The sequence below is a fragment of the Raphanus sativus genome, chromosome 2, assembly GCF_000801105.2.
Source record: "Raphanus sativus cultivar WK10039 chromosome 2, ASM80110v3, whole genome shotgun sequence".
Classification (NCBI taxonomy): domain Eukaryota; kingdom Viridiplantae; phylum Streptophyta; class Magnoliopsida; order Brassicales; family Brassicaceae; genus Raphanus; species Raphanus sativus.
In genome coordinates, this window is record NC_079512.1 from 32,638,372 (window position 1) to 32,664,743 (window position 26,372).

At 38.6% G+C, this 26,372-nt stretch overlaps 2 protein-coding genes and 1 pseudogene across 5 annotated transcripts; 1 reads left to right on the forward strand and 2 right to left on the reverse strand.

The window, feature by feature from the left end:
* The first annotated feature begins 552 nt into the window (after nucleotides 1–552).
* On the forward strand, nucleotides 553–4,465 carry LOC108839468 (uncharacterized). 4 transcript variants are annotated; one of them, XM_057003153.1, is made up of 9 exons: nucleotides 1,876–2,113; nucleotides 2,215–2,367; nucleotides 2,458–2,512; nucleotides 2,596–2,677; nucleotides 2,827–2,907; nucleotides 3,026–3,124; nucleotides 3,208–3,257; nucleotides 3,384–3,448; nucleotides 3,926–4,465. In XM_057003153.1, exons 1-8 carry the CDS (start codon nucleotides 2,005–2,007, stop codon nucleotides 3,445–3,447), a joined length of 693 nt encoding a protein of 230 aa, XP_056859133.1. In that variant the 5' UTR covers nucleotides 1,876–2,004; the 3' UTR covers nucleotide 3,448; nucleotides 3,926–4,465. The 4 variants fall into 4 exon arrangements, 3 of the variants coding, with proteins under 3 accessions (XP_056859133.1, XP_056859132.1, XP_056859131.1); XM_057003152.1 differs by having other exon boundaries at nucleotides 4,089–4,461; XM_057003151.1 differs by lacking the exon at nucleotides 3,926–4,465 and having other exon boundaries at nucleotides 3,384–3,657.
* Nucleotides 4,466–4,598: 133 nt separating this feature from the next.
* Nucleotides 4,599–14,900, reverse strand: LOC108842701 (separase). Its single transcript, XM_018615691.2, has 27 exons — nucleotides 14,256–14,900; nucleotides 13,978–14,158; nucleotides 13,786–13,893; nucleotides 13,481–13,615; nucleotides 12,940–13,403; nucleotides 12,500–12,605; nucleotides 12,269–12,394; nucleotides 11,895–12,188; nucleotides 11,713–11,829; nucleotides 11,373–11,594; nucleotides 11,174–11,284; nucleotides 10,927–11,061; nucleotides 10,455–10,823; nucleotides 10,278–10,367; nucleotides 9,927–10,190; nucleotides 9,723–9,846; nucleotides 8,861–9,607; nucleotides 8,251–8,482; nucleotides 7,980–8,082; nucleotides 7,700–7,897; nucleotides 7,490–7,545; nucleotides 7,173–7,402; nucleotides 6,859–7,099; nucleotides 6,220–6,631; nucleotides 5,739–5,969; nucleotides 5,559–5,646; nucleotides 4,599–5,425 (listed from the first exon to the last, which is right to left on the reverse strand). The coding sequence occupies exons 1-27, from the start codon at nucleotides 14,870–14,872 to the stop codon at nucleotides 4,884–4,886; spliced, it is 6,543 nt and encodes a 2,180-aa protein (XP_018471193.2). The 5' UTR covers nucleotides 14,873–14,900; the 3' UTR covers nucleotides 4,599–4,883.
* Nucleotides 14,901–15,422: 522 nt separating this feature from the next.
* Nucleotides 15,423–17,509, reverse strand: LOC108839469 (putative cysteine-rich repeat secretory protein 37; annotated as a pseudogene).
* Between the last annotated feature and the right edge of the window lie 8,863 nt (nucleotides 17,510–26,372).

Below are 26,372 nucleotides of genomic sequence, written 5' to 3' on the forward strand. Positions count from 1 at the left end.
ATTTCAACAACTTTCTTAATCTGTGTGAAAAAAGTCACAACGACGCTCTTTAAGAAACGGAGGGAGTATGAATTTAATCTAATTGAATGCATATTTAGTTTTAATTAAAGACTTAAAAATAGATATTTAACACATTGAAATTAAAACATCATTTAATGTATTTTTTTGTTGAACAACTCATTATTTAATATATAAAATTACAAAATACAATAACTGACTTATATTATATTTGAAGCAAGAGAATAAAATAATGAGTAAAATATGGAATTATACAAATTAAAATAGAAAATGTTTACAAATTAAAGATTTGCAGCATGGCACAAAAATACTATAAAGCATGAATCCGAACAGGAATTAGAAGGTGACGAAGTTGATTTTTTTTTGTAAGCGGTTCAGTACACTAGTAGTATAAAATTAAACTCGGTTTGGTTAGTTCCGGTTTTATTGAGTGGCTAAACCATTTGGAAATCAATTTCCTCTCGTCGTCTCTCTTATTGCCTATATAAACCCCCACCCCCGTGCTTCACTCTTCCTTGCTTCGTTTGAATCAGTTTCTTCACAAATTCCAGGAAAAAAAGGTTTCTCTTAGATCGAAACGACCTTCGCGAACCGTCAAATGGCGATCGACTTCTCCCATCTTCCTCCTCCGACTTCGAATTTTCCCGCCAGGAATACGCAGACGACGAGTCAGGCGCCGCCGCCTCCGAACGAAGCTCGGAAGAAGAATCTCACTTACAAAACGAAGGAGATCAAGTTTCGTAATCGAGTTAAGCAGATCATTCTCCAGAACGAGAATGGACCGTGTCCTCTCATCGCCATCTGTATGCCTCTTCTTCTTTTAGCTTCGCTAGGGTTTATGAACTTGATCGAATAGGGAAATAGAAGAAGCCTAGATCCGCTGTATCTTCTTCAATCGTTTAGGTTCTCGGTGTCGATCAATCTCGTTAAACACTTATGCAACAGGTAACGTTCTGCTATCGAGAAACGAGATGAGTCTACAACATCCTGATCGTTTTCAAGTATCTCAAGAGAGACTCCTGAGTCTTGTGGCTGATATACTATTTGATGTAACCACTAACTAACTGGATATGTTTCTTTTCACTTCATTATTGATGATGATGATGATTTAACATGAATCTGTTTTGTTGCTCACTCTCATGGCAGAGCGATGCTGATGACGATGATGATGATGAGTTTACTGAGGACCAGCAACACAAGATTGCTGATGCCATTAATCTCCTCCCACGCTTTGCACATGGTGTTAATGTCAATATTAGATTCAGGAGGTTAATAAATATGATCCTCTCTACTCCTCTGTCTGTTTGGTGATATAAATTTCACTAATCACTGACCTTCAAATTGCTTGCAGGATTGATGACTTTGAGTGTACACCTGAGCTAGCTGTATTTGATTTACTGAATATTCCCTTATATCATGGATGGATTGTTGATCCTCAGGTCATTACATCGTTCTTGATTGTTTCTTCATTTTGTAAATCTCGAAATCTAGTCATAGAATGCTGACTGGTTTTTCCTCTGTTTACCTCATCACAGGATTTAGAAACCGCTATAGCAATTGGATGCAAATCTTATAATGATTTGATGACTACGCTTGTTACCTTGGAGACACAGACTATAAAGTTTGTAATCGGTGAAAGCTCCAAGAAAACAAGATCTTTTGCTGAGTCTACACCACCACTGGGAAGGGGAGATATTGAAGAGGAAAGAGTGTTTCTGCGAGCCTTGCGTTTATCTGAAAGGGAAAGGCTTGGTATTGATGCTCGCAGAGACTCAAGCAGTGGAGGAGACTCTGTGTCTGAATACTCAGATGCATATCTGATGTCTGAGGATGACTCATTGGTGGATTCTATGGACGCTGAGTCTCCTTGTACTAGCACCCCTGGGAGTGGCAATACCTGTCAGAAGTCCAATGTGATGGTCAGATTTCTTCTAAGGAATCAGGAGATGAGATGGCTTGTGATGTTGTGGCTGAGAGAAACAGCAAATGACTGATGCGCAAGTAACTTTTGAGAAGACTAATCTGGAGTCAACCAAAATGGACAGCAGTTGTGAGATTCAGTTCAAGTCAGAAGCTGTAGCTTTTGTTAAACCAGGTAAACTCATTGAGCTCTGTTTATGAACTAGCTCATTGTACAATATGAATATATTGTCTAATCCGAAGTTTCTTACTCGATTTTGATCATTGCATTTCCAGATCTTACGGGCATATCTCAGGATGATGATAATGTAGCCCTGTGTGAAGCTGAGAAATCTGTCAACTTAGGCTCTCCAGTTCATAAAGGCCAGTCACCACTTGGACAAAGCTCTTCTGAGGGGAAGGATACAAATGGGCTCACGCCAAGAGAGGGTAAGTTCAAACATATGAGTTATATCTATTGCGCATACAGACAACTCTGTACGTGTTTCTTTCTTAAGAAAACTTTGGTTGAATTTCCAGGTGAAGTGATCAAGAAATTTTTGAATAATAATGCCAGCCAATTGACGTTTCCCGGGTGCGTGATAGCATTGTTTTCTTAGGGAAGACCTAATACACTTGTTTTATCTTTTATAGTCACTGACTTATCATTTCCTCCAGGCTCTTTTTCTTAGAACAAGGCCTTAAAGAAGGTGAACTTTGTGTCTTCTTCCGCAACAATCACTTCCACACCATGCTTAAGGTTGTTATTACACTTTACATGTAAAGCTGAAGCTTTTTCTTTCCCCAGTCTTTCGGATTGATTAGAGGAGATTTCAACAGTTTATACATAACAGATAACGCTCTAGAAAGTTATTTCTGATTGGATCTCTTTTTTATTTTATTTTGCAGCATGACAATGAACTCTATATTCTGGTTACTGATCAAGGCTATCTGAATGAGCGAGACTTGGTTTGGGAGAAATTAAATGAGGTATTTTCGAATTATGTATTTAACTATCCCTTTGTAGAGAGAAGACAGAGTTTTGGTGTATTATTTTGAAGTCTCACTGATTACTATTTGCTATGGTGTATGGTTTCAAAATTTTCAGGTGAACGGCGATTCAGTTTTCGTGGATGGTGACTTCAAGGTCTTCAAGTGTGGCGAGAGTAGCAACTGGGATCAACAGTATGCACTTAGTAATACTGCGGTATGAACACACCTCTCCTGCTTCTGGAGTTTTTATTTAACACGTACTTGGCATTTACTAATTTTGGATCTTTGCTTTATCAGGATTATATCTACAGCATCAACAGTGCATCAAAAGAAGGCGTGGAGGTTGAGTATGTATCCTGATCTCTCATCTTTTTAGACAATTTTACTTTTATGTCTAAAAACTATCATCATTTTCAATAAATTCATTTTTGGGGGGGGGGGGGGGGGGGGGGGGTTTCTATGGTAATACGCAGTCCCGATCTCAAAATGGCGATGGAGTTGCAGGAACGAGAGTTGGGCGGAGACATTGGGTTTTGAGGTACTTTAAAGTGATTTCAATCCTAACAAAGCCCTCATAACATCAGAATTTAGATCTTATCCTAAAAGTGTTGACTGTTGAGAAGCTATAAGAAACACACAAGTCTCATTTTACGTACATACGCTGTTACATTTTGGTTCAACCATATACGTTTTCTTGTCTTTCCATAACACATAAGAAGACAGAAAGAAACCTATGCCCATTTTATCCTCTTTTGTCTCCTAAATTTCTGCTTGTCTTTTGTTAATGTTTAACGTTAAGAACATGACCAGGGTGGCCTCTTGGTGCAGAGTATGTTCTTGTACCAAAACCTACCAAGTAAGGAATAAAATATTAAAACTCGCAAAAGAATTAGCTTAAGATGTAAACCAAACTTACCTCAAAAATATCCAATCACAAGATACCAATTAAAATACAATGTAACATTGAGTCATTAACGAAACCAGAAGAGTTTTTGTTTCTTCTTCGTAACTTCAGGAGAATTGTGAAATATTACACACCAAATGACCCAGATAAGTTTACTGGATGGCTATATGAAACTACCAAATGATAAGCATTGTTACAGCTGAAACGGTGTGTTCAAGCGACGCTGATTGAAGAGGGATGAATGTTAGTCATCAGATGTGTAATATCTCTGCAGGTATCAATGAAGAAGCAATCACATGTCTCCTTCTTCCTTAATACAAGAAGTGAAAGCAGTCCAATGACTGTCCAAAGATGCATATATGTACAATCATGAATGTAAATTCTCCTCCTTTCTATGTAAAGTTTAGCTTCTTTTTCATTGATTGTTTGGTTTTACAAATAAATTATAGATTTAGCTAAGCAATCAGAGGTTCAGAGCTTTCCGATTCTTGCTTTGTGATCAGTGTACTGCATGTATATTTTGAGAATATTTTCTGCAACTGAATCGAAAGTAAGGTGGATTCAGTCCCATTAACAGTGTCAAAATCTTTCTTTTCCTAATATGTGCGTTGAAAAGAAAATCATAAGAAGATAAGCATACCTTCAAATAGCTTGAATTCAGCTGTATCTGACTCATCTAACGGTCTATGGCTGACCAACAATCCACCAAGATGCTGGATGTCGTATAATTCACATGTTCTACTTCAACGAAACTCAGTATGATGAAGCTGATATATAACAGTCATTTCATAAAACAAAAAATTGTATTTGATGTAACCTGAATAAACAATGTATGTTAAATACACACAAAGTGATCTGTAAATTACTAACACTTGTACGACATGAAATTCTAAGAGAATTGTAAACCATGTGATAACTTTTTTTACAAATTGATCATATAAAGAAAAAGAGAGATTGAATCTCTAGAGTCTTTCTTATTTCCCTTGTGTTGGATAATCTGATTTACTTCATACCCGTTGAAGAACCCTCAAGTCTAAGAAGATAAAGATGAAGATGAAGGAAGGAGAGCTTAAACTCCTTTTTTCTTTGTGATACCAGTTGGTACACCATAACAGACCGGCGCAGCCCCAATCAAGTATGGCAATGTACACACTTCTCTAGCAGCAGCCATGAACGACCCTATTTTGCGTCCATGCTTGTGGTTGCACTCAGTCTTCCCTGACTCATCAATGTTCGATTGAGCTGCCTTGTTACGCGGCTTCCTTGTCCTCTTGGTGTTGTTTCCTTTTAGATTCATGGCTGCAAGTTCGTTAGCCAACGACTCGCACTGGCTGCAACCACCCTCTGAAGTAGAAGAAGAAGAAGAAGAATCTGATCTCTCTCTCAACCAAGCTTCCAATAATGCTTTCCCAAACCGATCAATGTCTCGGTCTGTTACGTCCCACAGGTTCGCCACAATGGCTGGAGATCCAGCTAAGAGATATGAGAGTGGTATGCCTTGTGGGATGTAGCAGCCTTTTAGCCATAGTGAACCACTACTGCATCCCATAAGAAAAGTTGCACAACAGTTATCTAGCTTCTCTATTTCGCGACTAGACAGATATTGTGCTCCTGCGAGTATCATATACAGTGTAGAAGATTAAACCAAATCTCTTATAAAACTAAGATTGCACCAAAGACTGGTTTAACGATTAAACAGCCAAGGACAAATTTTTCATGAGTGAGTGTGCTCGAGGAATCATACCACTTCCATGACCGAAATATAGAAATAGATCATGTTTTCTTAATGCTTCTGTCAACTCTTCAGTACTTGGTACTGATCCAGCTTTCCCCTGTAAAGTATACAATCACCACAAAGGGTCGATAATTAAACATCAAGAAAAAGGTTAACTACAAGTATACTGGCTCTATTGATATAAGTTACCTCAAAGTTTTGATCTCTAAACCAATTCTCAAATTCGCCTTGTGTCTCGCTGAGGTCACCACCGGGATTCAACAAGTAAAATGAATCTAGCGGATCAATAAGAGGGAAGGAAGATCTTGCTGTCTTTCCTTGGAGAGAGCGCTTCTTTAGCACAGCAGATATGCTACCTACAGAAGGCATTCGATACACCTCCTGTTTCCTTAGTATTGGAATATTCTCCCAAGGAAGCATCTAATCAAAAATCAGAACACAGTTGCAGGTAAGATGATCTGTACACTCACGGAACCAATACACTCGAAACTAAGCCTGTCAAAAGTTTATATTCGTCAAACCCAGTGATTGATATCATGCAAGAATGACCAGCATATTTCACTGGTAAGATCTATGTTCTTTAGCCTTGGAATCGCAACAGATACATCAAGGAGACAATCAAACGTTGTAATAAATATGCAGGAAAGTGATAAGGATGTAATTGACGAACCTGAATCTCAGGACCTAACACAAGAATGATAGGTTCTCTATTTTCATTTTCGGCCTGTTTCTCTAGTTTGGTTGCTGCTTCATGTATTAGCTGTAATGCCAACCCATGCCTACTTTCAGATATATTAGGTGCGTCAGTAGGAGTTTTACAGCTATCCTCTTCATAAAGATATCCCCCTCTACCTACATAGCAACCATTTCTTAAAGAAAGCTGAGCCACACATGCTTCTCCTTTAAAGTCTTCCACCTCACCTCCAAGAATAACCTTCAAAAGCATCTCATTTACTTCCATTTTGCACTTGGACTTGAGATCTTTTACCAGTTCTTTCTGTAAAGAGTCAGGCAACTTGAAGTTTGACAAGTCTCCAAGAAGCAGACATCTCCAAGGACCCAGCCAGGAATCTTCTAGAGTCCTAGAACAAAAGAGTGGATACCCAATGTTGTTAGAAAAAATGCAGACTCGTGCCTAGTGTTGGATTCATAAAATGGATTAGAAACAGTCCTGTATATGTCTTGGTTTAAAATTTTAAGTAGAGATATAAATGTAAAAGATTTTGGTGCCATGAAAATATTCTGCAAATGTCAAGAACTGTTAAATAGACAGATATGTACACGTTTTCTAAAAAGAAAGCCATCTAACCTTAGGAACTTTCTAAGATGATGATCAAGTTTCTTTCTCTTTTCCCACCACGAATGTCTATGCTCTTTCGTGTCTTCTACAAGAGATCCAGAAGATGCGTGGCTTTCCTCCAATATTGATTTAAATACTGGAGCTACATCATCTACCACTGAGGAACCCCATGGACAGAGCCAGCGGCTCTCAAAATTCTTGACTTGAGTCGCTTCCGTAGAACTAAGATTTCCGCTGGCATCGGACATGTCTGCTGATTCGATGAAATCATGAGTACAAATAGGAAACACAATAAATCAACCAGTAAGCAGTTCAAAATGTACCTTCTATAACCGAATCTACAGGCAGGAGAATGGCGACCGGTTGGCTTTTCAAGTTAAGGCGTGATATGAGCACCCAGGCACAAACAGGTGAACGTATTTGCATTAGCTCCTGTAACAATTGATTGAAAGCGCCTCCAAGCAAACTAATGCATACGATTGTTGAGCTTGGAAGATTGTCAAAGAAGTCTTCGGCAAATTGTACAAGATCTTGAGTACGCTCGGGAGCAAGTCTACAGTCGCAAGGAAGAAAGAAAATAGAGTAAGTCAACAGAAAAGTATATAGCATGTCTAGTTGCTTAAGATAACTCATCTCATACCTAGGTAAGTCCAATGCCGCAGGAACCATGCAACTCGAGCAAGTAGCTTCTGTACACTGAAAATGCAAGATGTCAGATAAGAGAAGCAACAACACGTACTTCTAATATCAAATTAAAAATACATAAAATATCATCAATAATATTGAGGCTACAAGAGTTAATCCACCAACTGACAAGTTGAAAATACCTCTCCAACCTCTTGTCTCTTACCTCTTTATCTGATAGGCACTGTGATTTGTGTGTTCGGCTCAAATTCGAAATGAATTGGTAACTAATATGGGTACCAAGCGAGGCTTGATGGAAATATGAGACCCAGTGACTTGCAGACAGCTCCTTCCCATCACATTCGAATGAGAATTCATCACTTGAGGAAGAAAGCATGTATAAAGAAGCAAGCAATCTTGAAACCTGCGGGAAAAAAAAGAGTAGTATTACGCCAGAGAGTAATTAAGACTGAAACAGAGCGCCATCAAATAAGCTGACCATTTACCTTCTGAAATACTATTGGAACCTCTCTGCTGAGTATAAATGCTAATTTCAACCATGACACCAGTTTTGTGAAAGGAACATTAGACAGATCACAGCAAATAGACCTGTTAAAAGAAACAATAAGGAGCCTAAGGAGGATGAAATGTACACATATTAAAGGGTATATTTGATCAATTCGATATGACTTTTATCATGCCATAAAAAATTCGCATCAGAAAAAGCTTAAGCATGACAAAACTGACAAGAGTACAACCAATAGATGTCACACATACCTGCTCTCCCTGCAATGGTAATTGCGCAAATTCAACCAGCACAAGTTGTAAAGTATGACTGCCCGATCAATGGCAAATACATCCCTTGTAACTTCTTTCCCAATAAATTCCAGCAACTGACTGACAGAAGGTTGGCTGTGGCTGAACCGGTTACTTTTAAATAAAACACAGATACTATGCAGTAGTGCTTCATGAGCAAGATGAACGCTACCAGAGTCCGCCAAACATTTTCCTAAAATGGAAAACGAGATTATAAGAAGATATACACTTCTTCTAACGATTCTTAATGACTGCGATGTTTTTGTCAGAGAATAAACAAAAGAGCGGCAGCCACATCTCTCATGCTTAACTAGGGGATATGGCCAGAAAACAAAACACAAACATGGAAATGGAGAATAAGATCAAACTAGTGTTGGCTTGGCTCGAAACTCCCTCAAGGTTTCCAAGACCCTTTATTTTTTTTATCAACAATAGGTGATTTAAAGGTTACTACAGATACTGAATCTCAGTTCTCCTCTACCCCATTTAGTTATTAAATTGTTTTCAACAGGAAACGATAAAAGACCAACTTCATATTGCATTAGCAGATTCATAAAGTGTAAGAGCATACCGAGGTCAACAAGTATTGAGGACGCAAGCTTCCTATGGCAGAGCTCCCATTTCAAACTTACTAAAGTGTTGAGAGACCCAGGTTCCTTTACTTTCTCAGAGAGGCACTGCATACATTTTCCTTTATAGCAAATGCAAAAGCCATGGTCTGTGTTTTTTGTGTCTAACAACACCCTTTCACAGCCTGAACCATCAGATGTATCACAGAAGCCAGCCTTCTTTGAACCAATTTCAGGCACATTAGAACGGTTATGGCATTGCTCTTTAAGTGACTGACGCATTGAGCGAGTCAACCTTGAAGTTGGCTCAGATATCAAATCATGATCCTTTGACACACGAGTTTGGGAACTTTTTGCTCTCCGACCCCTCCTGGAGCCTTTGCTTTCAGTTGGCTCCTTATTTATACTGAGTTTTATTTTGCCTGAAACTTCCCCTCTATTTTTATCAATCGCTATTCCCTCAGGAATTTCTTCTCCGTGAGATCTAATGCAGCTTTTCCATGCTGGACAACAAATTTTCCCAAGGGCAGCAGTAAACAAGCCTTCAGCATGCAAGAATCCATCTGGCTGGGAAACTCTATCAAGTTTTTCTCGAGATATATCTCCAAGTTGTTTATCCAATGTAACTTCTAACTTCAGTTTGCACTTTCCGCACGAAAAATCTCGCTTATTAGCGTTTAATATCTCTTTTGCATTTTGGAGTTCCTTTTCTGCCAGATCCAGACTCTTCTTTTTGTGGTAAAAAGTTCCTTGCGAAATTAAAGAAGAAAGATAAAATAAAACAAATCAAGTGGCTTACTGACAAAAGGATTTAAGTAAAGATTCAAGAAAAGACAATACAATTGAAAAAGAGCTGTTTCATACCTAAAGCAGAAGAAAATGCAACCACAAAAGGGAATAGACTTTGCGAGCATGAAATGGCTTTCCCCCATGATAGAAGGGATTCTGCCTCCAGCCCATTCCCTATCAGCTCATTAACAATTCCAACCTGCACATTTTAGCACTAAACTGAGAAACAGAGAAGTGATGAAACCCTACTAAACTAGAAGCTCTGAGCATAAATAAAACCTGAAGGGTGCTTTCCAAATAACACTGGAGTACATTCCAACAACTTAGGTAGCAGCGATTGATGTCCCAGACAAAATTTCCACATGGCCAAAAATCAGTTGCTAACGATCTGTACACTTCGAAATTTGTTATGCTATAAGTCCGTCTCTCTGATATTTTCCCTGCGTCATTGTGTTTTTCCAACTGCTTCTCAGCTGTATACTTATATTTCTCTTGAAATAAAAGAGTTCGTATTCTATAGGCTTCTTTTGCATATGAAAGAGCCTGCATAAGAGAACAGCTTAACATCAAGAGACTGCAACAATGGACCTGGCAAAAAAAAAATGTGAAATATATATATATCAATTTCACCTCAGAAAGCTTTCCAAATGATATGAGCCTTTCACAGAGATCATAATAGAGATATGCTGCTACGAAAGATGAATGACCAGAGAGTGAGGCCTGAAATGACATTAATTAGTAAAATCTAATATCACCATGAATCATATTTGGTAACAAAAAAGTTGAAAGATAAGTTTGATTTCTTACACTTGAAATGAGTTCTGAAGCTGCATCTGTAATTTCATCCATCGTGATGTCTGATTGAAAGGGACCTTTATCCTTACTGGAGGTACGCAAGAAATCACTATGTAAATCATGGAAGTTCTGCTGGAAACCAATTAGCTTTGCTTTTGAATCTTTCAGGCAATCTATCCAGAACTCCATGCACGTAGATTTGTCACCACAATTCTCTGATAAGCTCAGGATAAAGGCATCACTTATTGGGGAAGGGCATAAGGCGTGACCTAGCCTTCTACATTCCCACAATATTGCAAGGCAGACCTCCGGTTTGACATGCTTCTGTTTAAATAATCGGAAAATCAGCTGGTATATATGATGATGAAGCTCCGTGCATCCCTGGATGGAAAAGGTATCAACGGCCAGACAGAAATAAAGCAGGCACTGTACAGTTTGCCACTAAAAACCCATAATCCAGCTAAGTTATAGGAAAAAAAGATACCTTCACTGACATCAAGTCGATCATATTGTAAAGTAACGGAATTATGTCCTCTGTTGGTAGACTGTCACCACTATCATCTAGGCTAGGAATCCTTAGCCATAGATTTAGGGAAGTGCTAATATCTTGAAAGACTATCTGCGCAAAGGAGACGCGGCAAAATGTTTCAAGAAACTAAAAAATGATTCACAAACCACAAACTGAATGATCAATTATTAACAAGTAGAGGCTATGTTCAAAATATTTGCACCTTCGAGTTTGGTTCAGCTTCATGGGTACAAAAAGCTCTCAAGCAATACGCAATAGGTAACTGGTGCGAAGATGAAGCACCCTCTTTATTTAGCCCATGATATAGCTCACTCTGCTTTCATGCAAGAACTTGGTCACGAAATATCTCAAGTAATTATTGAGCTATTAATTCTGACATAGTGAGAGACTATGAGATATACCAATATAGAGATTGCTTCTGACAGAAAACGAATGCAGTCATCTAGATGTTCAGTTCCAGATGCCCTTGTCATTCTTGCTTTCCATATTAAGATTCTTGCTCTCTCTATATGCATATCCTCTGTGACATAAACATCCTTCAAAAGGATGTCTGCTATTTTGATTTGCATTTGTTGACCTAGATTCGAGCTCAAAGGGAAAAATTCATCATAGGCCAGAAGCTCCTGCAAGCATTAATAGAAAATTGAAAGGAAAAAACACCAGTATGATTTTCACAAATTAGACATAGATAAAATACAAACTCTGTCCAAACAATAACTGAAAGGTTATAAGGATCCCAACCTGCTGTAGGATTTTTCCAAAAGCCCTGTTTGAACGTTTTTTGGAAGATGATAGCAATGAGTATAAAGTTGTAGAAGAATCAACCGGATCAAGATTCGTGTGACATCCCCGTTCTATCTATTGACAGCACACATTAAGTTCAAAATTATATATATAAGAAAAGTAAGTCGTTAACAATTTACCTTAACCCACTGTTTTACAATTGCCGCAGGTCCTGGTAGCCTTCTCATCAGATGTTCAGCTGAAAGCCAATTTTCTAGAATATGCACGATAGTCTGTCTTATCTTACATTTGCTACATTGATGGAGTACGTCCAAATAGAATGCAGACCTATTACACGATTCGCCCACAAAATCCACAATGGCATCTTCTGACAGGTCACTTACAGATGAACTAGATTGATTTACAAACATCTGACAATCTAGTTCAACATATCTCCATGATGCCTTCGAGCACAGCTTGAGCGCCTCACAAGCCTGCAAGGTAGAACACTTACTTAGTCTTCACACTTGTCCGCATATTAAATATATAAGAAGTCGAAAAGCAGGTACTCCACCTTTTCTAGCTCCTTATTTCTGTACAAAACGATACCAACATTGTATAGCGACGCTAATAGATACTTGAGTTCTTGAGATTGGATCCATGGACTGTCAATTACACCCCCAACTAGATGGACACTGATCTGGAAAGGCAGATGGTGGATCAAAGTTAGATAATGATGACATGTTCAGTAACTTGAACAAGATACTTTCCATTGAACTATATGCACTGCAAATAAATACCAAACCTCCAATTTCAGCTGGGTTCTCAATGAGACAATGAAAGCAGCCATAACCACGTTTAACAAAGCTTTAGTGTTCTCAGTTTCTCTACCTCCCTTGTCAGACGTGCATCTAAGAAGTGGGCAAAGGAGAGGTGAGAACTGAAATCAACCCACATACAAATATCTCACAAAAGAATTAACATAATTTCCAATTTCTAAGCGCATTGACAAATTAAACGTCCTCTCAAGTGCCAATGATTTGCATATTAACATGATAAAAAATGAAGGAAAAAAATAGTAGCGAATCATATATGCATTTACAACTTAAAAGAAGTAACTTCTAAAATTCCCTCAAATATATTTACGCTATTTCCACCATGTGACAAACAAAGCAATCTTCCCGCTGAGCACGATCCTGACTAAAGGCTACAGAATTACCGTAAGAGAGAAAATGGTCACCTTACCTCTGAAGGGAGAGACAGCCATCACAAAATTGGAGAAATGCATCAAGAACCGTAGACAGATGAGCAGACGCGTAGGACATTTCCGAGTTCAACACAATCTTTCTTTTCACTGAATTCATCAAGTTCGCAAGCGGTTGGCACAAGAATCTCAAGGCATCTACATATTGTACCGAATAAGTCTTCTTGTGTATATCTGTACAGCTATGATTTGTTTTCTTGGTGTAGTTTCTATGTCCACCAACGAATGATAGATCAGTCTGGTTGCCCACATCACTTGAGTAACTATCAACCATACCGAGCAAAGAAACCAAACTATGCCATCTAGTGTCATCATTAAGCAAAGCTTGAATCTTCAATTCATCACTTGCATCTTTAACCTTGCTTTCTCCAAACTTGGAATCGTAAACTGTGATAGACAGCCCGCACGAATACAGTCTAAGAATCAGATTGAGTTGTGGTATTGCCTGCCAAGCAGTCAATCAATAAATTAACTCCCTGAATAAGTTGAAGGCGGTTAAAATACCAAGGAGGGTAAAAATACCTCGGAGAAAACAGCTGCCACCTCATTTAACTTTTTTGAAACTTTAACACTGTACATGTCTCCTGCTGATCGAAACTTGTGAGCGCAGTAAGAGACTAGATCGACAAAATCCACTTTATCCTCATCAGTTTCAGCCTGAAAACCGGAGAAAATTGTAAAGGCATTGCAAGTTTGAGGTAGAATTTCAACCAAGAAGAAGCTAGCAGAAACCTAAAATTCACCGAGTCCAGCAACAGACACAGGAGCAGGTGACACCAAACTATATGGAAGAGTTACAAATACAATGCAAGGCCTTTCGTACAAACCTCGATTTGGCAAGATAAGCTGCGCAGCAAAGACATTGAAATGTCAATGGTCACTGACATTCTTCTATCCTTAACACCGAACAGAACAGAAAGCACCTCGCGAGCAAACTGGACATGAGCATTAGATATACTTATAATTCACTAAGTGATAGCAGCTAAAAAGAAAAGAAGACATCAAAGGAAGAAACTCACCTTAAAAACTCGATCTTTGGACAATGCAAAACCATAGTGTTCCTTCACAGTCGTGTCGCAGAAAGAACGCACAAAGTCCACATCAAAACCCTCAGCTTCTCTAACCAGAGAAACAGCACATTTACCAAGATTCGCCACGAGCAATCTACTCAACTTCTCATGCGCCTTAGCCTCTAAGACCCTGCAAACAGTAACAAAACTTCATCCATTTGCTGACTCATCGCCAGAGCCTTGAAAGAAAGCAGCACTGTGATCTATAATAATAATCCCACACTGACCTGAACCAGGCTCTGACCTCATCGAGCAACACAAGTACTTTTCTAAACATCTTATCATCCCTTTGCTGACTCATCGCCACAGCCTTGAAAATAGCCGTCACAGCCTCTACCACAACCATCGCCAGCTCCGCCTCTCCTTCTTGCACTTCCGGCAACAACCGTGAGCTAACATCGGATCCTCTCAGCTTCTCGAGAACCTTAAACGCTTGGGTGTTAACACTCTCGTGAAACCCCCAAGCATCGAGACAGTAAACCATTCTCAGCCGCTGAAGCTGAACGGTGTGAGGCTTGCAAGCTAACTGAGCCGAGAACGATTCCAAGCAATCCAAGCAGAGCTCGTACGTTTTGAATAGATCTCTCGCTGAATCGCGAGATTCCTCGCCGGAGTTCGCGGCAGCGGAGGAGGAGAGGCGTTTGGGTAGAAGCGAGATCGATTTGTTGAGGAAAGGGAGGAACTGCTTCCCGAGTGAGCGGAGTGTGAGCGCTGGGTTTTGTTTGCGGGAAGTTGATTGGAGAGTGGTGAAAGGTCGGAGGTAGTCGGAGACGGAGGCGAAGATGTCGCCGGCGTGGGAGGATTCGATTAGAGAGAGGAGGCGGACGTCATCGGGTGACGTCATCTATTTTGTGGTTTCGAATTGTGCGAGAAGTTTCGGAACTCCCGCTATTCGAAGATTGCACATTCTTTTGTAGAGAGGCTCTCTTTGGATTCAAATATGGGCTTCTTTCCGTTTTTCTGGGCTCGGATATGATTTTAAAAGCCCATTCCATGTACATACGATACTTGTAGGCACATATTTTAATTTTCAACTGGTTTCAGAGTTTTTCAACAGAATTGAATTCATGTAAATTATGGGACATGTTCTGTTCCTGAGGTGCTGAAAGAAGATAAAACTTGGATTGGTAGATCATGCCATGCACAATAAAAAAAGATACGAGGTTAAACGAGCATGGCTTTGGTGCTTTTCAAACTCACTTTTCAGTCAACCAAATATTTGATATTGAGAGAACGTAACGTCAGTAAGTGAGTTACCAATCATCATTCATAAGCATATCAGCAAGTCATTAACGCAAAGCTTTCAGATACTAAGGATGAAAACAAGTCAGTTGGGTTATAGGCTCAAAAATTCCAAGTCAGTTGAAAATCATTGTTAATATTCAATTTTGAACTTCTAAACAAATTCTTTCTATCTGTAAACACTCTTTTTATTGATAAGATATTACATTTCAGCAACAAAAAAACATAACTAAAACATAACTTAAAAATACTCAACTCCTAAGAAAAGGATATAGCTCATATCTTACATCACAGTCTGTGCCCAAAACTCTTGCTCCTTGTTTAATTTCGTTCTCGAAAAGCTTTGAGATACTCCATGTCAAACAACCTTTGCAATCCATTGTTAGTTCTAAACATTGCACCATTGCATATAATTTATTTTTTCCGAGTTTCTTTTCCCCTGCCGCGTAAAATATGACGCTATACTTGGTGGTTTTCTTGACTTTAAGTGTTAACTCAGAGAAAAAAATCTATCACCCTCATGGCGAACAGTTTTGCATCCCCTCTCACGTTATTTGGGTTGTGTATAGAAATAATATTCTTGTAGTTAGTCGGGGCTAGATCTTTTTCTCTGATTGTATTAATATAGAGAAGACATTGATCGTACCATATTATTCCTCCTTTGTTATTTGGATATCTCTTTTGAAACTGCAATATACAACAATATATATGTATGTTTTATATCATTTTAAATATGATTTAATCTTTCACTAAAAGCTTTCTTCTCCTATTTATTTGTATAGCAAAAGATTGTTTTGATGATTCGGAGAATGTCAATAATTAAGAATTTACCAAACCCTTGCATAAGTAGTTTGCAACCTTGAGTAACATAGTTGCATTTAATAAAACATCTTAAATATAATTCAATTTATACACAATTTATTATGATAAATTGTGATATTTATATAACTAGAATTTAGACGAATTTGGATATCATAAATTTTAGGATATCCAGATCTGTCAAAACCATGTTTGATTATTCATATCATATTCGTGATTTTGTGATATCTTGATAATAGATATCAAACTAAATATTAAGCTAGCAATGGATTTTACTATTTGGACACAAATTCATAAAAATAATGATAAAACATTTATAATAATATTAAAATAAATTTTATAGCATTATATAAAAAATAAAATATGCCAAAATAAAATATATTATTTAAAAAAAGTAAAAGTAATATTATAATAATTTTAAAATACATTTTTATCTATAAAATTTATGTTTTCAAAACAAATTTATTAATAACATATATTTTCAATATACTTACATAATCCGGATATCCAGACTTTAAAATCAAGATATCCGAATAACGATCCAGTATTTATTGATCTAAGATTCAATTATACAGTCCAGATCTTCCAGATATCTCGAAATTTGGAGTGGAGCCGGAGCGGATCTCACTGGTCCCATTATTTAGATAGTTGTCTCATCCATATCTTTAACAAATGTCAAACTTTGTCACATGATAGTTTTTTCAAATTACTCCAATCTGATTTTTGTTTCATGTAGACATTTATGTTTTGGCTTAAAAGATAATGTTTACATCACTCAAAAATTTGTAATCTTCATATTTAATTATATCACAGCTCATTTACCCCTGAAATTGCGGTATCAATGCATGTACGGCATTTAGACTCATGAGTGTCACCACGACACTGGGAAGTGACGGTAACAAAATCGGCTGGCGTTTCTTCAACTGTTAAGTGTGAGGAACTGGTAAGCTCATAAGGATAATTACGAATACGATCGAAGATCCAGATGAGGTTTTCCTCATACTGACTTCCAGGCTTATACTTCCCTTGATTAAGGAAGCATTTGTGGTTGAGATACTCATTGGTAAGGTTTAAAGATGAAACACTATGTATGATGAGGAATTGTAGAATCAAAATAGGCAAAGAAAATCGTTTGATAGAGAAAATGAAAATTTTATTGTTATTGATCTTTTACGTAAATAGTGATTTTTATAAGTGCTAAGATTGACATATTTATATAGGAACTCAGAAGAATTTTAATGGATTGGTTCACTGGATAGCAGAGAAAGGAGTTGTATATTTTCGGCGGCAAAAATGGAGAGCAAAGAAAAAGTCTAAAGTAAAAATGTTTTATTAAGCTTAAACCACTAAAAATAAAATCAAACTCATAGAAAATATTTTGTAAATGATTCGTGAATGAATTAGGTTTCTAATACTTCATTTGATTTAAAATAATTTATGTTTTAGAGTTTTCAAACATATTAATAAAATAGATTAAATTTTAATTAATAATGTGTAATCTTTGTGATGAACTATTCCCTTTAGTTTTAAGCCAATCAAAATCAATAAACACAATTAATTTTTAGGAAGTTTGCTAATTTTTTTTATTAACTTATTATTTTGGTTTTAATTTCAATTCTTTGTTACACTTGATGTAATAAATATTTTTGGGAATACATTTGACATTCATTCAGAAAAGAGTAAAAAGTAGATGTTATGTGTTACACTTTCAGTTTTTTACTAAGTTTTCAATTTACTACTCCATCCGTTTCTAATTGTAAGTAGTTTTGCTTAAAATCACAAATATTTAGGAATTGTTCTTTTATTTAAAAACAAATATTTAATCAATTAATTCAACCAATTATAAAAGACCTAACATTATTTCATTGGCCACACAATATTCAATAAATGAAAAAGGTGCATTGAAATATGTAAACTACTTATATTGTGAAACAAACTATTTTTTGTTAAAACTACTTATATATAGAAACAGAGGGAGTATTATTAACTAATAAAAGTATTAAAATATAAAATGTATCTTTTCTATTTTTAAAACGTGGATTATTTAGAAATAGAGTATGTTATAATTTTGGAAGTATAATAAAATTTTGGAAAAAAATCCTTTGCTTTTAATTTAAAAATGACCATAAATCTACTTAATATTTGGGAGTTTGAGGCCGATCATTTTGGCCTTATTGCAAAAGTGACTCAAAACTTGAATTCAAACAGAAAACTAACCTTTTCTTTTGACTCATTTTTTTTTTGAGTTTTTAACCCCACATCTGCATTTTATCTACGAAAATGCCATTAACCCTTTTTTTTTTTTTTTTTCGAAAATGGCTTCTTTACTGTCTCAACCTCATTTTCTTCAAGTATTTACAATATTGCCACTGCCATGAATAGTGGGAACAACCTTGTACGAACTGTTTGGAGCTTTTAATGCCCTTTAATGCACGTAAATCTCTTTACACTCTCTCTGTTTCAATTGTTATGAACTAAAAACAACATTTCTTTCACTTTCTCTCCATATTCATCCAAAAAACTGAAGCTTTTGATTCAAAATTGTTTGGAGCCATATTTCTTTCGTTTTGACTTACGGTTGCTTTCGTTTGAGGTTCTGGGTGGTTGGAGAAGACCCTGTGTGCAAACAAAGTCATCTCACCTAGTTGAAGGTACGAATTTGAATTTTTTTCAAAATCTGTTCGCGTAGAAGACTTACAAGTAAGTCATCTGTATGTAGAAGACTTACTGATGAGTCTTCTGGTCAAACGGACGACTTAAACTAAGTCGTCCAGCTTTGTTTGGTGAAAAAAAACAGTCCAGACGACTTATATATAAGTCGTCTACGAGAAACAGGCTAGTTTTGCATTTGACCGAATCGTGTCAGATCTTTGACTATTTCTGGACGACTTATAATTCAGTCGTCTCTCGGAAAGTTAAAATTTCAATATTTTATTAAACTAGACGACTTACGTGTAAGTCGTCTTAGGTTAGTTTTGTAGTTGAAAAATAAAACTTCATAATTTAATTTTTACCAGACGACATAATATAAAGTCGTCCCGTCAGAAGACTTAATTTAAAGTCGTCCGGGGAAAGCAAAGTCGTCCAGAATTTTTCCCAATTAAGTCGTCCAAACCTTGCTTATCCCGGACGACCTTAAATTAAGTCGTCTAGCTGGACGACTTTTAGTTAAGTCGTCTGGAGAAAGTTAAATTTCAAGTTTTATTTTTCAATTACAAAACTAACCTGGGACGACTTACGTGTAAGTCGTCTAGTTTGAATAAAATATTGAAATTTTTACTTTCCAGAGACGACTGATTTATAAGTCGTCCAGAAATAGTCAAAGATCTGACACGATTCGGTCAAATGCAAAACTAGCCCGTTTTTCGTAGACGACTTATATATAAGTCGTCTGAATTTTTTTTTTAACAAACAAAGCCGGACGACTTAGAATTAAGTCGTCCCTTTTAATTTTCAATTGCAAAAGTGACCTCTTTAGACGACTTACCTTTAAGTCTTCTGGACGACTTAAATCTAAGTCGTCTGCGATAATGTTTGTTGAACTTCTTCATTTTCTCTATGTTTACTAATGTGTTTTATTTTGAATATTTGCAGATGATTTTTAAGTTACATGCAGTGTATGGAGAATGGTTGTTGAGAGATTTCCGTTGGGATTTTGTGGTTGATGATCTCAAAGGAGCAAGATTGTTTTTATTGAATGAAGATTCAACACATGCTGAACTTGTTGCAATGGCTCAAGAAGATTATAACCTGGACATGAGATCAGTGACTGTGGAGATTAGCTACTCATTACCAGCAGAAATGATGATGACTCCAAGCAGTCCTCCCATTCATGTTACAAGTGATAGACAAGTTCGAAACTTGCTCGAGATACTCAAAACGCATAGAGTATGTCTTTGTGTATCAAGCCGCAGCAAGGTGGAAACGGTTTCAGAGAAAAGAGAAGAAGCTGGTGATAATGATGAAGCTGGTGAATGGGAAGAAGATGTTGGTGATAATGATGAAGCTGGTGAATGGGAAGAAGATGTTGGTGATAATGATGAGGCTGATGAATGTTTTGAAGATGTTGGTGATAATGAGTCTGTTGAAGATGAAAATCAAGATGGGGAGGAGGAAAATGGGGAGGAGGAAAATGGGGAGGAGGATGCTGATAACACTATTGTTGGTGAAACGGATCAGAATGGTGGGGATTACAGTCTTTATGGAAAGGTTCTAGATGAGGACGAGGAAGATGATGATAATATTTGTTTTGAAGAAATTGAAAAGACATATGCTAAGACAAATGCTATTGAAGGAGGAAAATCGGATTGTACCAGCATCTATGTCAACCAGAGTTTTGTTAGCAAGGATGCACTGCTTTCAGAGCTGCGGTTGACAGCAGTGAGGGGTAGGTTTTCTTTCAGAATATACAAATCAACAAAAACTCTCCTTGTGGCAATATGTCGGGTTAGCGGTTGTGGATGGAAGATCAGAGCGAGTGTGAAACATGGGTCAAACACGTTTTGGGTAACAAAGTATGTGGAAAAACATTTATGCTCAATTGGAGACCGAATCGCTCAGCGGAGACACTGTACTCCAAAGTATGTTGGTAGTCTTTTCATTGATCGTGTTGGGATCATTGATGGGATAACTCCACAGCATATCACTGATGCAATGAAGAACATGTTTGGCATGACGCTTGATTACACCACTTCATACAGAGCACTGTTATATGCACAGAAATTGGTGAGAGGATCAGCAGAAGAAGGGTATTCGCGTCTGCCTTCATATCTCGAGCAAATCTCCATTGCAAATCCTGATTCTATCACGGCTATAGAACTTGATTCTGAGAAAAGATTTAAGTATCTATTTCTCTCTTTTGGAGCTTCTATCAAAGGTTTTAAGTATCAGAGAAGGGTCATTGTGGTGGATGGAACTCACCTAAGTGGAAAGTATGGAGGTGTTATGTTAGTTGCAGCCGCACAAGATGGCAATTTTCAGATATTCCCATTGGCTTTTGGGATCGTGGATGCTGAAGATGAACCTTCTTGGGAATGGTTTTTCACAAAATTGGCTAGTTGTATATCTCATGACAAGCCTCTGGTGATAGTCTCTGACCGGCACGCGGCCATTAAAAGTGCGTGTGAGAAGGTGTTTCCTTGGGCAACCCGAGGAATATGTTATTATCACCTTCAAGATAACATTGTCAAAAAGTTTAAAGGGAAACATCTCATGTACTTGGTGAAAGGGGCTGCTTATGCGCACACGGTTCACGATTTTAACCGGTACATGGCTGAGATACGGAGTGCAAACCCGGAACTTGCAACGTATTTGGAGAAGGCCGACGCCAAGCTATGGTCAAGGGTTTATTGTAAGGGGAACAGGTTCAACATAAAAACAAGCAACATCGCTGAATCTATTAATTCCGCACTGAAGCGAGCAAGAGGATTTCCGATTCCGTTCCTGCTGGAGTTCATAAGGCAGAAGTTAGGAAAATGGTATTGGAAAAGGAGACAAGATGCTTTGAGTCTCCCAACTGTACATAGCCGGGGTGTTGAATACTTGCTTGCTGTTCGATCAGAGATAGCGGATACGATGACGGTCGAACCAATTGATGGATGGCGTTTCTTTGTCAAAGGTGGCAAAATGGACTGTGCGGTTGATTTGGAACATGTAAAGTGTGGTTGTGGTGTCTATGGAGTGGAGAAAATACCTTGCTCTCATGCTATAGCAGCTGGAACACATGCTGGTGTGCATATCGACACACTTGTATGTCCACTTTACTCAAAGAATCATCTGTATGCAGGATACTCAGAGAATATATATCCTATCGTGTCACAACATATTGAGGAACGAGAATGCTTTCCTCCAAACGTAAAGCGTGGTCCGGGGAGACAGAAGAAATCAAGATGGCAATCTTGGTTGGAGCTATCTAGGATGAGGGGACACAAACCCAGGAAGAAACACAGGGCACGGAGATGCTCAAACTGCAAGGAAACTGGCCATACGAAACCACAATGTACACAACCAGTTGACTAGTTGTCCAGACGACCTAAATATAAGTCGTCCAGTCTTGATTACCCGTCCAGACGACTAATTTCTAAGTCGTCCAGTGTTTCGTCTACCTTCTACGAAGTCGTCCAGTGTATTAGACTACCTTCTACTATCCCTTCAAGTGTATTTTTTTAGACGACCTTTTACGAAGTCGTCCAGTGTATTTAAGTCGTCCAGTGTATTTAAGTCGTCCAGTGTTTAGACTACCTTCTACTATCCCTTCAAGTGTATTTTTTTTTAGACGACCTTTTACGAAGTCGTCCAGTGTATTTTATTTTTAGACTACCTTATTTTTTTTAGACGACCTTATTTGTAAGTCGTCCAGTGTATTTTATTTTTAGACTACCTTATTTTTTTTAGACGACCTTATTTGTAAGTCGTCCAGCTGGAAAACCTTCCAGACGACTTATTTGTAAGTCGTCCAGCTGGAAAACCTTCCAGACGACTTATTTGTAAGTCGTCCAGCTGGAAAACCTTCCAGACGACTTATTTGTAAGTCGTCCAGCTGGAAAACCTTCCAGACGACTTATTTGTAAGTTAGAAAATCTATACAAGTTAGAAAATCAAATAAATCATACATGCCCACAAACATACAAATAGATTTGTGTAAACAAATAGTTCAAATATACAAATAGATTTGTGTATACAAATAGTTCAAATATACAAATTGATTTGTGTATCTATACAAGTTAAAAAATCTATACAAGTTAAAAAATCTATACAAGTTAAAAAATCTATACAAATTGATTTGTGTATCTAATCATACATGCCTACAAACATACCACCATCCTCATTATCTTTCAGATGCTGATCAACAAGCTCCGTCCATATAGCCAAAGCCATAGTATCCCTCATAGTCTTCGCATTGGACCTAGCAAAGTCTTTAGGGCTAAAGGGGACCCCAAGAGCATGACATTCAATGTACTTTGCAGCGTACACGCCACAATCACCATTGTTGGCCGTGGGTACATCTTTGAGGAGTCTCTCATAAGTGTATCGCTCCAACCCATGCATCTGGTCTCCGCACTCCACAATCAGATAAGGGACCATCTCGAGAAAAGGCTCCATTATCTCATCCCATCTTTCTGGTATGGTAGTTGAAGGTATGCTGTCCCAGACGACTATGTGCCTCTTAGGGATCGATATCCAAATAGCCACCCAATGTTTGTTGTCCAAGTTCAGTGGCGCATAGATATCATCAATGTCCTCCCCCCACTTCTTGTTTGATTGGCAAAATGAAGGCATTGATCCGTCATACAAACTCGCCGCCCCACTAGGTAGCATTTTTCCTAAACCATTGTGATCAGACGACGATGTTTTGAAGACCAGATACTGTTCTCTCCAAGACTGGGTAAAGTTGTGATCCAGGAAGCACATTCGCTCGCTCCGGAAACATTGTGGGTTCTCCTTATACCTCTGCCTCAGCACATTCATCCAAGCATCTATATGCTGCATATAAAATAATACAAGTTAGAACCTTCCAGACGACTTACAAATAAGTCGTCTGGAAGGTTTTCCAGCTGGACGACTTACAAATAAGTCGTCTGGAAGGTTTTCCAGCTCGAAAACCTTCCAGACGACTTATTTGTAAGTCGTCCAGCTGGAAAACCTTCCAGACGACTTATATATTTACAAATCTATACAAAGACAAGTTACCAGACGACTTATTTGTAAGTCTTCTGGAAGGTTTTCCAGCTGGACGACTTACAAATAAGTCGTCCAGCTGGAAAACCTTCCAGACGACTTATATATTTACAAATCTATACAAAGACAAGTTACCAGACGACTTAAAGATAAGCAGAAGACTTACTACGTCTTCCAGCCATGCTTTGGATGTCCGGAGTTTTTGATACCACCAAGTTGGTGATGTACGTGGTTTGTCCTCTTCCTTAGTGAAATAATCACTGCAAACAAAAAAGCAATCAGTTTTGGTAGACTAAATCAAGCTATTATGGGTAAAGCAATCACTTACGGATCAGTTTTCAACCAATCAGCGAGCTCCTTCATCTTAGGTCTGTTTAGTGTGGGAAATGGATTATACTTTCCCACTCTAAGGAGTTTCCTTCTCTCTGCCGTATAAGGAGATATCTGCGTGGGAGCAGGTTTCTTCGTTCGTTCACTCCTTGCACGCACAGAAGCAGTGGGAGCTGTTTGGTCCAATACAACCAGGCTCGGTTCTGAAGCTGAAGCTGGATCGGTGGAAGCGAAGCTCGGTTGTTGATCGTTGGAAGCGAAGCTCGGTTGGTCAGTGGAAGTGAGAGGAACAATCTCTTTGGAGGTGACACCATCTGCTTTATCCTCCGGCAAGATCTTATATACCGAGATCGCCTCATCTGCTGTATCCTCCGGCAACAATCTCTGCAATAAAAGAGAACAAGTTAACCCTGGACGACTTAAATAAAAGTTGGGAGAGGATTTGGTTCCAGCTGGAGTTCAGACGACTTATTTGTAAGTCTTCTGGAAGGTTTTCCAGCTGGACGACTTACAAATAAGTCGTCTGGAAGGTTTTCCAGCTGGAAAACCTTCCAGACGACTTATTTGTAAGTCGTCCAGCTGGAAAACCTTCCAGACGACTTATATATTTACAAATCTATACAAAGACCAGACGACTTAAAGATTTGATATTAACCTCTTTGGGCAGAGGAGAAGGCTGTTTCTTTTGTGGAGAAGGCTTTTTCGTTTGAGGAGCAGGCTGTTTCGTCTGAGGAGCAGGCTGTTTAGTTTGAGGAGCAGGCTGTTTCGTTTGAGGAGCAGGCTGTTTAGTTTGAGGAGCAGGCTGTTTAGTTTGAGGAGCAGGCTGTTTCGCCTTTTGAGGAGTAGGCTTTGCCTTTTGAGGAGCAGGCTGTCTGGTGGGAGGAGTAGGATGATTGGTTTGAAGTGGAGGCTGATCCTTTTGAGGAGTAGTCTGTTTGTTACTAGCCCCGGTTTCTGGGGCTTGTGGGGTAGGGTGTTTTTTACTAACCCCGGTTTCTGGGGCTTGAGGGGTAGCCTGATTGGTGACACCAACCTTCTTCTCCACAGCTTCCAATCTATCGGAGATCTTCCTAATCTCCCTGATGCACTTCTTAAACCCCTCTTTCATCATGTCACCTAAGTCCTTGAACATGTTTTCTAACTCCTCTCTGGTCACCCAACTAGCCTCTTCTCTAGCCTCTTCTGTAGCCTCTTCTGTAGCCTCTGTAGGAGCCTCTTCTCTAGCCTCTTTAGGAGCCTCTTTAGGAGCCTCTTTACGAGCTTTCTTCCGAGGTCTCTGATTGTCTTCCTCCACCTCCTCCACAACCATCTCTTTGGCTCTTTTCGATGGAGTCACAAACTTGGGTTTTGTACCAGTGACTTCCCAGCAATCCATGGTCCACTTCCACGGTCTCCGATCATACATCACTTTAATGATGTTCTCCGCGGGCACGTCATCAACCTCAGAGTCCCATTTTGGCCACATTTCACTAATGTCCTTCTCAACAAAGTTGATCACGCGGGTCTGCAGTAAATAGAAGAAGAATCGAGTTAGATATTTGAAACAAAATACTAAATAGACGACTTAATTATAAGTCGTCAACTAAGTCGTCCAGCTGGACGACCTTCCAGACGACTTATTATAAGTCGTCTACTAAGTCGTCCAGCTGGACGACCTTCCAGACGACTTATAATAAGTCGTCTACTAAGTCGTCCAGCTGGAAGACCTTCCAGACGACTTATAATAAGTCGTCTACTAAGTCGTCCAGCTGGAAGACCTTCCAGACGACTTATAATAAGTCGTCTACTAAGTCGTCCAGCTGGAAGACCTTCCAGACGACTTATAATAAGTCGTCTACTAAGTCGTCCAGCTGGAAGACCTTCCAGACGACTTATAATAAGTCGTCTACTAAGTCGTCCAGCTGGAAGACCTTCCGGACGACTTAATTAAGTGAAGATGGAAAGGTACCTGACTCAAGATAGCAGCTTTCATGAATCTGCGGCCTCTGCTGCCGTCGTAAGCCAGAATCGGTGGAGACGGACTGTTTGCTCTGGGTAGACCAATACTAGCACCCAATCCCGGAATAGCTTCGTACGCCCAGACCTGAAGAACTTGTATAAAGCCATCCACGGTGTAACAGCCAGTAATATCTTTGTTCCACAAAGAGTCCATCAGCACCTTAAACGCGACTCTCCCCCATGGATAATTCTCAAACCTTTCTAAATCCATCACTAGCCTTGCGAGAGTAGCTCGTGTAGCGCTTGAGAACTTTTTCCCTTCAATGAATCCAGTGAAG

What these genes read in the sequence shown, in the direction of transcription:
- LOC108839468 (XM_057003153.1), top strand. Translation starts at nt 2,005, where the DNA reads ATGACTGATGCGCAAGTAACTTTTGAGAAGACTAATCTGGAGTCAACC. An exon ending in TGGGCTCACGCCAAGAGAGG is followed by an intron (nt 2,368 to 2,457) that starts GTAAGTTCAAAC and finishes TTGAATTTCCAG; the next exon opens with GTGAAGTGATCAAGAAATTT. An exon ending in AAAGAAGGCGTGGAGGTTGA is followed by an intron (nt 3,258 to 3,383) that starts GTATGTATCCTG and finishes GGTAATACGCAG; the next exon opens with TCCCGATCTCAAAATGGCGA.
- LOC108842701 (XM_018615691.2), bottom strand. Translation starts at nt 14,872, where the DNA reads ATGACGTCACCCGATGACGTCCGCCTCCTCTCTCTAATCGAATCCTCC. An exon ending in TGTAGATTCGGTTATAGAAG is followed by an intron (nt 7,100 to 7,172) that starts GTACATTTTGAA and finishes TCGAATCAGCAG; the next exon opens with ACATGTCCGATGCCAGCGGA. An exon ending in TTAGAGATCAAAACTTTGAG is followed by an intron (nt 5,647 to 5,738) that starts GTAACTTATATC and finishes TATACTTTACAG; the next exon opens with GGGAAAGCTGGATCAGTACC.